Source organism: Capsicum annuum, chromosome 10 (assembly GCF_002878395.1).
Source record: "Capsicum annuum cultivar UCD-10X-F1 chromosome 10, UCD10Xv1.1, whole genome shotgun sequence".
Taxonomy (NCBI): domain Eukaryota; kingdom Viridiplantae; phylum Streptophyta; class Magnoliopsida; order Solanales; family Solanaceae; genus Capsicum; species Capsicum annuum.
The window spans coordinates 7,084,368-7,096,721 of NC_061120.1; the positions used below are offsets into that span (position 1 = coordinate 7,084,368).

A 12,354-nucleotide genomic window follows, 5' to 3' on the forward strand; every position below is an offset into this window, starting at 1 on the left:
ATGATCATAATACACATGCGAAAATATCATCACTTTTGATGATCATTATCATATTGTTCCTCCACGCGTATATTCGTGCATTCAATCACTTGTCTTCTTTCAGACATATTATGCACTGCTACCACATACACCTCAAGAATGAAGTAAATTGTTATATTTCAGACTTATCATATATTGCTACCATATTCCTGGAATGGAGTATATTTAATAGGTCGAATTTCATGACTTATAACCCAATGCCCATGATTTTGCCTTAACCATCATAATATCATCAGTATGGTATATTGAGATTCAAACTCAATATCTTATACATATAAATGCGTCTTAGGCATAAATCGATAGGACTTGAACCCAACATATTATCATCCTTTTTGATAATATTATTTTTGAGGAATAAATTTAAAATATAAATGGTTCCAAACCAATTATTTTTCCTCAAATCTAATAATAATTATATTAATAGTAGCAAAAGAAAGATAACATAAAGAATTACTAACCTTGAAATCCTTCAGATTTATAATCTCACATATTTGGCAGAGTCTCGTGGTGATAACGTAAATTAGTTAGAGACTCAAAAACTTGTGTAGCCACGTACGAATAAATCTCAATTGGTAAGAGACTTCGTACGTATCTCAATTGGTAAGAGACTTCGTGCTGATAACGTGTTATAAAACAAGAAAGAATAAAGAAGAAAAATAGAGAGAATAGAGAGAGTGATTCTTATTTCTCTTCTTGAGGGATGAGAGATTATATGATTGTAAATACAATGAACAAAACTCCTCTATTTATAGTCTGAGTAAAAGACAGATGCTTTAAATCCTAATAGATATCAAAGTAGATCTTGATAGACATTTACTATAATGTAAATACATTTATAACACTTTCAACTTTAATTTTTTTTCTCTTTTTAATTTTACTTTGATTTTTATTTTTTCTTTTCTCTTTTTATTTTTAATTTTCTCAATCCTTACTTTTTTTTTCCTCTTTTCCTCCCAACTTCTTTTTTTTTTCCTTTTTCTTTTATATTATTTTTAATTTTAATTTTTTACTTTTTTTTTGTTCTTTAGTTTTTCTCAACCCTTATTTTTTTTTTCTTTACACCTTTCAACATCTACTTTTATTAGAATTTTTTTTTTATTTTTCTTTTTAAATTTTTCTCGACCTTTATTTTTATTTAATTTGTTTTATTTTTGTCAACCTTTTATTTTTTTCGTATTCTCTCTCAACTCCTACATTTTCTTTGTTTTTTGTTTTTTTAATATTCTTCTTCATTTTCTTTTCTTTTTTTCGTAATTTTTATTATTTTTGTTCTTTTTTTTGATTTTTCCATTCAAGTTACATCTTATGAGCAAGAATTGACACTATCACATTATAAAGGCAAGACTTACGACTTTCGAACAATAAGCTACTTTTTATGGACAACAGTTGACACTACTACATTATAGAGGCAAGACTTATGACTTTCAAACAACAAGTTATGTTTCATGGGCAAGAGTCGACACTGGCATATTATATTTTGATTTATGAGATATTTTATAACAATTATCTTAGAGGAAAGACTTAGCTCAGGGATTTTCAAACAATAAATTATGTCCCACGGGCAAGAGTTGACTATACCACGTTATTTTTTATTTATGAGATGTTCTACAACTATTGCCTTTGAGGCAAGATTTAGCTTAAGGACTTTCAAACAACAAATTATTCCCCACGGGTAAGAGTTGACTCTACCACATTATATTTTTATTTGTGAGATGTTCTACAACTCTTGCCTTAGAGGCAAAACTTGACTCAAAGACTTTCAAACTACAAATTATGCCCCACGGGCAAGAGTTAACTCTATCACGTTATATTTTTCATTTATGACATGTTCTACAACTATTGACTTAGAGGCAAGACTTGGCTCAAGGACTTTCAAACTACAAATTATGCCCCACGGACAAGAGTTGACTTTACCACATTATGTTTTCTTTTATGAGATATTTTACAACTATTTCCTTAGAGGCAAGACTTAATTAGCTCAAGGACTTTCAAATACAAATTATGCCACATGGGCAAGAGTCTACCATGTTATGTTTTCATTTATGAGAAGTTCTACAACTATTTCCTTATAGACAAGACTTAGCTCAGAGACTTTCAAACTACAAATTATGCTCTGCGGACAAGAGTTAACACTACCACGTTATGTCTTCATTTATGAGATGTTTTATAACTCTTGTCTTAGAGGCAAGACTTAATTAGCTTAAGAACTTTCAAACTACAATTTATGCCCCACGGGCAAGAGTTGAATCTATCATGTTATATTTTTATTTATGAGATATTCTATAACTATTGCCTTAGAGGCAAGACTTAGCTCAAGGACTTTCAAACTACAAATTATGCTCCACGGGCAAGAGTTGGCACTACCACATTATGTCTTCATTTATGAGATGTTCTACAACTCTTGCCTTAGAGGCAAGACTTAGCTCAAGGACTTTCAAACTACAAATTATGTCCCACGGGCAAGAGTTGACTCTATCACGTTATGTTTTCATTTATGAGATGTTCTACAACTATTGCCTTAGAGGCAAGACTTAGCTCAAAGACTTCCAAACTATAAATTATGCCCTACGGGCAAGAGTTAACACTAGCACGTTATGTCTTCATTTATGAGATGTTCTACAACTATTGTCTTAGAGGCAAGACTTATCTCAACAACTTTCAAACTACAAATTATGCCCCACAGGCAAGAGTTAACACTGCAACGTTATGTCTTCATTTATGGAATGTTCTACAGCTCTTACCTTAGAGGCAAGACTTAACTCAAGGACTTTTAAATAATAAACTATGCCCCACGGGCAAAAGTTGACACTACCACATTATGCTTTTATTTATGAGATATTCTACAACTCTCGCCTTAGAGACATGACTTATCTCAAAAATTTTTAAAAAATTTCGTAACAACAGTTCATGTCCTTAAATTTGCTTTGATGTCAAAAAAAGAATATACCTTTGCGAATTATTCAATTTTTTATTTATTAGCAAAATATAATAGAAGTTGAGAAAAAAGAAAAAAACGATCAAACAAAATAGAGAAATAAAAAAATTGAGAAGAAAAAAGGAAAGAAAAAATAAAGAACAAGAAAAAAGCGAAGAATTAAAAAAATTGAGAAAAATAAAAATAAAGTTTGAGAAAAATGAGGGACAAAAAGAGAGTTGGAAAAAGAAAAAGGTGATAAAACAAATAGAAAAATAATAAAAAAAGTGAGAAGAAAAAGGCAAGAAAAAATAAAGATTAAGAAAAAAGTGAAGAATTAAAAAATTGAGAAAATAAAAAATGAGAGGAATAAATAGAAATAAAATTTGAGAAAAATGAGGGAAAAAAAAAGAAATGATAAAAACCAAAAATAAAAATAAAGGTTAAAAGATAAATGAATTAAAAAAAGGAAAAAAAAAAAGAAATAGATAATGCTTGGAAAAAAAAATAAAATAAAAGTTGAGACAAATGAATTAAAAGATGAAAATAAAATTAAAGGAAAAATAAAAGTGAAAATAATAAAATTAAAGAAAAAAATAAAAAGTGAAAATAATAAAAAATAAAATAATAAGATTAAAGGAAAAAATAAAAAGTGAAATTAATAAAAAGTAAAATTTGAGAGACAAATAAGTATAGAAAGTTTAAAAAATATATTTGATGTATAGAGGGGTAAAATTGTACTTGTACTATACTTAAAAAATAAGGAAAGTTATTTTTAAAAGAAATTTCTTATTAGGGTCAAATATCTAAAGCCATCCATATTTGGGTCTATGACATGCAATTTCCCCCGCCACATCAGCCAAAAAAGGGCTTTCACGCGCCTTTATGGAGGTGTAATACATGCACCTTTCTAACTCAGTAAAATGTGTCAAAATAACATATTTTATGGCTACTTGAGGTGTCAAAAGTGAGCAACGTCTACTTGAGGTGTCTAAGTAAAAGATCGCGCGTACTTAAGGAGCCTGACGATGAATTTGACATATATATATATATATATATATATATATATAATTTTTCGTTCATTGTTCGTATTATTGATGCCTCATCAATTTAGATTTTTTATATGTGGTCAATTCTTATTTATTCATTCACGTAGAGACAAGATTCTGTAAGCCTACTCAAGATATTTTATTTTATTTTTTTATTTTTTTTATTTAATGTTTGGTATTCGTATTTAGAGGTGGAGTCAGAATTTTTATAAAGAGGGTTCAAAATTTGAAGAAAAACTAATTGAAAAGGGTCCTTCCTTTATTATATATACATAAAATATAATTTTAATGATGTATAAATAATATAATTTTTTATCGGAGAAAATTTGGTGAACTCCCATTACGAAGGCCTTCTCTGGCCCTATTTATATTAGAATTCGACTAATTTAGATTCGCACTAAATAGAATCCATTTGAAAAAATTGCTCCCCATCAAAGATTTTTCATACTCAGAACTGAAATTCAAGAACTTTAATTAAGAGCTTAAGTACACCACATCCCTTTCATGGTAGCCTACTCAAGATATTTGATTACACGTGTAAAAATCTCATTTTCAATAGTTTAATTGCATTAATCGTGATGTCATTTGTGACATCAATTTTTAAAGAATATTCTTCTAAGATTTTTCTATCTCAATTATATAATGTCTTCTCGGTTTTATTACTTAGTCTATATATAGAATATTTTATTTATATATTTTAAAATAATTCAACTTTAAACTTTCACATAACTCTTAATAAAATGCCAACAAGAATTCATGTAGTGGATTATTGAAATGCCAAATACTTCTTTAGCCTTAATCAAATGCTCCGAATTTCAATATTTAATATGAAATCACTTTTATTAAGACGCATATTGTTGAAATTTTGGTGTGAATAGAATTCAATCCCATGATTTTTTAGTTAGACTGTTAAAGAAAATACAGAAGTGAGATAGAGAAACAGAAAAAATTATTGGGTATATTAGAAATGCGTGTTGGATGCCGGACATGCAAACGAAAATCTCATATTAGCAACTGAAAAGTTACATATAAGTATAAAATCTCTTAATATTGTGGGATGTTTTAAGAAAAAATCATACGAATTTGACCTAAAACAGACAATATCACACCATGCAAGAATATCTTTGAGCTGATCGAGCCCAATAACTCCTTGCGACTACTTTAGAATTAGACTAATAATCAAACTAATAATATTTTTTAAACTATGTATCCAATCAAACATCAAAATCAACATAAAATTATTTCACATTTCATTGGAATATAAAAGTACCGCTTGCTTGTACTTTGGACAATATAATTACCTATTAAACATCATCGTGTATCTCACGATAAACATTACTCTGCCACTATTATTATTTTAATTAATTTTTTTGTCTCTAAATTATTCAAGATCTAACTCTATATAAATTGACCATAGTCTTGAGAGAATTGCACATCAATCAAAAAAATTATTATTCTACAAAGTTCGAACAATTTTACTAAGATGGTTGTTCCAATTGTAGGTGAGCATGAGACTGAAATTCTTCATGCTCAAACTCACATATGGAACCACATTTTTAGTTTCATAAATTCCATGTCACTCAAATCCGCAATTCAATTAAACATCCCAGACATACTTCACAAACATGGTAAACCTATGACCCTTGATGAATTAGTCAATGCCATATCAATCAACAAGTCCAAAACAACTCACTTACGTCGTCTCATGCGTATTCTAATCCACTCAGGGTTCTTTCTAAAGTCCCCGATCAATCCAGATCAGGGACCAGAAGGTGGCGAGGGTTATGTCCTCGCCCCTCCAGCTCGTCTTTTGCTAAAAGATGAGCCGTTGAGTGTTACACCTTTTTTACTAGCCATGTTGGACCCTATTTTAGTGAAGCCTTGGCATCATGTAAGTGAGTGGTTTGAGAGTGATGAACCAACACCATTTGAAGTAGCACATGGAAGGACATTTTGGGATTATGCTGGACATGAACCTAGACTTAATCATTTTTTTAATGATGCAATGGCTAGTGATGCTAAGTTGGTAATGAGTGTTGTAATGAAATATTCAAAGGATGTTTTTGAAGGATTGAATACTATTGTTGATGTTGGTGGTGGTACTGGGACTGTGGCTAAAACAATTGCTAAAAATTTCCCTAATTTGAAATGCACTGTGTTTGATTTGCCACATGTTGTTGAAGGACTTGAACCAAGTGACAACTTGACTTATGTTGGTGGTGATTTCTTTGTGTCCATTCCTCCTGCTGATGCTCTTCTACTCAAGGTAAATTTTTTCATAAAGGATTTAAGTTACATATACCGATAGTGACGGATCCGGAATTTACGGTTAGTGAGTGCTTGTGAGGTTTTCTCGGTGTTTTTTTGAAGCTTATACCAATTTCTATACCTTTTTTTACATAATTATGTCTAATCTGCGCGTCGGATTTAATGGACGCCAGGGCACCAAACAATGCATATAGGTTCGCTATATATACCGATAATATAGTAAAACTTCATTATAGCAGTATCATTGTTAAAATAGTTTATGACTGCTATAGCGAAATGTTGTTATAGATAACATACACTATAACACAACATGAAAAATCGGTTCTGCAGATTTTATTTTTGTAACGACACTATTGTCTGAATAGTTTTAGACTGCTATAATGAAATGTTATTATAGTTATAGTAAAACATTGTTATAGAGATTGACTGTGGTCTGACTGCAAAATTACAGTCTATACACTAATGGCGTAGAAGATAGTTCAAGATCAAATTATTACATGGTAATTAGAGATTAATAGCAGTACCTCACCTCTAAGGTAGCGATATGATATGCGTACACTCTATCCTTCTATCTCCAAACCTCATTCTATAAAACTACATTGGATATGTTGTTGTACATATTAATAGCAATGATTGATATAAATAACTGGTTAAATTACTAATAATGTAATTTTTACATTATTTCTAAGAAATTAACAAATTAAAGAATGACTTAGGCTCTGTCATGTAAAATCACAACATTACTTTATGAATAAAGTCAACTCTTACGGTACAAAATTTAAATTCATCCTTTAATATCTTATGCATACTGACAACAGTACATATTATATAATTTATTTTTAAAAAATATTTCTCCTTCAGGATAATCATTTAATGCTCGAATTAGTTTATTGGTTCGACCGATCCAAATTCATGTCCAATAAGGCCTAATAATATAACTCGAGACTCTGATTAATAGTGGTAGAATCTCAGTTATTTGGTTGTACTTTTTAGTAACCAGTAATTTTGAATACTAACTTTTTTTTTTTTGTGATATGAATTAATTGCAGTGGATATTACATGATTGGAGCGACGAAGAAAGTGTGAAAATATTAAAGAAATGTAAAGAAGCAATACCAAGTAAAGAAAAAGGTGGAAAAGTGATAATTATTGATATGATGGTTGATAATAAAATTGGAGATGATGAATCAATTGAAACTCAAATATTCTTTGATATGTTAATGATGGTTTTAGTTACTGGAAGAGAAAGAACTGAAAAAGGATGGTCAAAAATATTCTTTGAAGCTGGATTTAGTGACTATAAAGTTACTCCAATTCTTGGATTAAGGTCATTAATTGAGGTTTATCCTTAATTAATTTGAGTTTATGAAAAATAATTGATGATCCGTGTGGGTTTATTTTATCATGGTATGTCATGTAAAAGTTATAAATAATGAGGACTATGTCATGTTTGATGTACTTTTATCCATTTTGTGTAACGGATATTTAACTTATTTTATGTTTTATTACGGTTTTATTTACTGTCGTTTTTGTCTTGAGCGGAGGAGGGTCTATCGAAAACAGCCTCTCTACCTCTTCGGAGGTAGTGGTATGGACTACGTACATTTTACCCTTTCCAGACCCCACTATGTGGAAATACACTGAATATATTGTTGTTGTTGTTATTTAATCTCTCATATATTTGTTACTTCATTCTTTAGATTATAAAAAAAAGGGTCATAAAAACTGCAGGCATATTTTTATTGAGACTAATGTGCATAATTAAAAGATATTGTTAAAGAGAAATATACCTAATTTTCGAGGGATAAGATTTTTGAATCTTTTTATAAGTCTTGAAAGATCTTTTTTCCTTTGAGATATCTTTTGAGACGTGAGTTAGATCAAGAACTCGTTTGATAAGGTATCAAAATCAGATCCATATCGATGTTATGAGCCTTGAACGTGAAAATATCATGTCTTGAACCTATTTAAGTAGAGATGGAGGAAATACCATCAGTTCATGAATGTGCGAAAAAAGTTTGATGTGATGGAGGTGTTGAAGAGGATGAGATTTGTGGACTCCTTATAAGGCTTGAACGATCATATCCTCCGTGCTAGCTTTTGGGATCTGCGTTAGGTCCAAAACCTAATTTAACAGATATAACATATTTTATTTTGTTAACTTATTTGATATCTGTAGATTCTAATATTCTACATCGATTGTCTTTTTCTCATCCTCACCTTCACTTCTCATAGTCTCCACCCCACATAATATTTATCCAAATGATATATAAATATTTTTAAATATTATTTTTATATACTAATCAAACATAAAAAGATAAATAAGAATACCACAATTGTTTAAGAAAACCCTACACCCCCTTGTATCAATTGTTTGCTAGCAAAAGAAGGGCCAAAGAAAACAACATTTTGATAGTTATTTGCAAATATCCTAAGAAGTATTTGATAATTTTATAAAGGGTTCTAATATTAATATGTTGGACATAATTATCAAACAATCACTCTATTTTTTAAATCTATACCAAAGAAGTAAGAAATTTTTCATCTCATGACTCGAAGTCTAGAACTTCAAATTTTTGATTAAAAATAAAAAGAATCTCAACAATTTCACTAAATCCGTTGTTGGCTGATTATATGATAGTCAATAACAATAGACTCAGCAAAATCTCACAAGTGGGGTATGAAGAGCTACGTATACGTAGATCTTAAAGGGAAATTTTCGAAAGATCCTTGACTCAAGTATAGCAATTTCAAATACAAAGTAAAAGAAAATGGTAGAAAAAATATACCAATGAACTAGCAATGAAAACCATGCAAAGTCTACATGAAAAAGAAGAAGAACAATAACAAAATAATGAAATAATTGAAACACAATAAACAACAAACTTGATATCACAAGCAAGGATTACAACCCTACGACAAGTACAACGACGAACACCTACTAGTCGAATCCCTCGAGAAGCACGAGAACACTCATGCCTACTATCCTTCTAACATTTGCATTGATAATTGTATCTTAAAATTTCACTAACTATACCATTTATATATGAAGATATTAAATCACTAATGAAAATGATGAAAAACAGCAAATTAATTAAGGAGAGATTAAGATTAACCTCATGTAGAATGCGTAGCTTGTTCCCTTAATTCACCCATATTTCCACATAAATATTACCCATTCATCTCTCTATATATATTTGATGAAAAAAATAATACAATGATTAAATCATGTGTTACATGGTAAAACAGTTACTTCCAGCTGAGCTAATTACTTGACAAAAAGAATAATTAACAAGATTTGGCAAATCTCTAATTATCAATTTTATAATATGAGGTCATAATCAATAAATAATGGATGTCACACCTACCATATAGAATTTAATAACAAAATTAGTTGATTTAACGTCTAATTCTGTAGCTGAGGTTAGCAAGAAAGTGACAAGATGATTAATTAATATAATTTTTTAATCAATGATAGGGTAATTTTACTAATTGAAAATCAATTTCTCTTTAAAGTTTTGCATTTGGCCTTTTTGATAGGGGGATAATATGGAACAATTTAATTAAAAAATACAGATGACTTCTTAAAATTAATAAAAATTGAAAAATAACATAAACATACAACTTAACTTATCATATTTACACAAATTCCACCCTTACAAAGTAATTATAAAAATTCCAACTAAGAGCACATTTGGATAAGATTAAAATTTGTTCAAATCAACTTTTAATCTCTTTTTTTAGCTTTTTTAGATGTTAGGTAAAATTAAAAAGCACTTAAAAAAAAGCTAAAAACTGATTAAAAAAAACAAAAAATTGAGAAGCTGCATGTACTTCCAGCTTTTTATTTTTTAGATTAAACTTGTTTTAGGTTTAATCAAAATATTTACCTTTTTATTCCTTATATTTTTCTCCAATTTCAACAATATCATGAACTTATAGCCCTTAAATATATGGTTTTTTTCTTTCTACTTTTTCTCTTTGCCGCTTCTCTTCGTCTCTTTTCTCCAATTTCCTCTTCATCTTTCTACTTTATTTTCAATGAATCATCATACATTGAGGGTTAACTCAAAAATTTTATTTTAGAATCAAAAATTATAAATAATTTACCTTATTTATGATGCTAACAACTTTAAGGACATTTAAGTCATTTTGACAACAAAAAAGTGCTAAACAACACTTATTTACCAAACAATCAATAATTTTTTTTTTCAGTTTCAGTACTTCGATCCAAACACTTGTCTCCTTAATTTATAAGCACTTATTTTAAGCTTTTAATCACTTAAGCTAAAAAAACTATTTTTTTAATCCTATCCAATCGGGCTCTAATTATGTATCTTCGTTGGATGTATCGGAAGCTAGTTATATATCTCGACGGATCTAAAATCAGAAAAAATTTATCAAATGTATATTTATAAAGAAAAAAATTATATCTTCTTAAGATGTATTATGTATCTTGACAAACTCAAAATTGAAAAAACATGTATGTGGAGCTAATTATGTATCTTTACAAAGAAAAATATGTATTTTTTTTGGATATATCGGGAGCTAATTATGTATCTCGACAGACCCAAAATCAAAATTTTCAATAATTATGTAAAATGTCGAGATTTATGTAATTAAATTCAAAAATATCGAATTTTTATTGTTTGCCCGATTTTATTTGATTTCCATATTTGTTTTGGGTCATGTCTAATTTGGATTCCCCAAAAAGGTCATTTATCTAACTTAATTGAGGCTTGTAAATTATACTAATTACATAATCTAACCATACTCAATTATGTGTCTATTAAATATGATGTGAAAATGTAACTATCAAACACCATTTGTCCCATTTTATTCTTCATCTATAATGTCACTCTTTGAAACATTAAAATGTTTTATTTAATGTTATATGCTCTTTTCCAAATTATCTTGTCATGCGTTGATCATCTTTCAAAAATAATATTTATTTCTAGGAGGTAGAATTGAGGTTTGTATACACTCTATCTTCCTCAACGCTATTTATAATAATACGCTAAATATATTATTGTAAGTAATGATTAGTGCAACGAGAATGGGGTTAACGAAAATTAAATGTTATTCTTTATTTGAAATTTGTCAATACATATTACCAAGTAAAACAACGTCTACCTTACTAAGGTAGTGGTAGATACACTCTGCCATCCTCATATCTCACTAGTATCACTGTATATGCTGTTGATATCCGAACTTGAAAGACTTTTTGCTGAATTAAAATCAGATTGGATAGAAGATAAGGATGGTGAATTACCAAATAAAAGTTTTGAAAACATGACAAAGGTGAAAACTAGTATAGTGTGCTATTCCGAAAGAGGAAATTTCAGACGAAAAAAATTCATAAATAGCAAATTTAAGTTCGTAATTAGGCGTTTTATAACAACAGTTTTATAATTATCCGAAATAACAACTTGTATTTTATATTTTAGATTAATTTTTACCATAAAATATATATACAAATGGATCAACGCCCCTTATTTTTCTCAAATCTCTTGAGATAAATAAGGAAAGATTTAACCACTATAATTACGCCATAAATTTAGATTAAACTTAAATTAAATTTAAAGACCCCTTTACCATAAATGATTCTTATTAAACAAATACGTACTTTCTTTGCAAAAACTCAGTTCAAATTCAAAATCAATTTCATTGTATATTGTTTTTCTATCACGAACCAAAAATGAAGGTCATGATGACACTTGTCGCGGCGTACCTTGACAAGTAAGCCTATTACATAAACTGATAAGAATAGAGAAAAAGGATAGAAATACTCAAGGTAAGGCTTCTAGAATGAAGCCGAACCATATAAATAATCATAACAATGCGGAAAGAACTTATCCAAAACACCAATCATGCCCAAAACCAGGTGTCAATAGTGTAAGAACTACTAATACAATCCAAGAGTCAAATACATCGAAAAAATGACCACAAAGGAATAATAACTGTCTCCGAACACTAATAAAGACATAAGTAGTATAGAAAGATAGAGGTGAACTTCAGACGCATGAATGTCCAAAACTCTACCTTGGAAGCTCCAACAACCGCCCGAATCAAGTAAGCTGAGGC

At 29.3% G+C, this 12,354-nt stretch overlaps 1 protein-coding gene across 1 annotated transcript; it reads left to right on the top strand.

Moving 5' to 3' along the window:
• Positions 1-5,332: 5,332 nt before the first annotated feature.
• On the top strand, positions 5,333-7,775 carry LOC107845679 (probable O-methyltransferase 3). The gene is made up of 2 exons (XM_016690125.2): positions 5,333-6,268; positions 7,320-7,775. The coding sequence occupies exons 1-2, from the start codon at positions 5,486-5,488 to the stop codon at positions 7,620-7,622; spliced, it is 1,086 nt and encodes a 361-aa protein (XP_016545611.2). The 5' UTR covers positions 5,333-5,485; the 3' UTR covers positions 7,623-7,775.
• The last annotated feature ends 4,579 nt before the right edge of the window (positions 7,776-12,354 follow it).

Bases quoted from the DNA above. Each gene is read 5' to 3' on its own strand.
- LOC107845679 (XM_016690125.2), top strand. From the start codon at position 5,486: ATGGTTGTTCCAATTGTAGGTGAGCATGAGACTGAAATTCTTCATGCT. The intron at 6,269-7,319 runs GTAAATTTTTTC...AATTAATTGCAG, and splicing joins CTGATGCTCTTCTACTCAAG to TGGATATTACATGATTGGAG.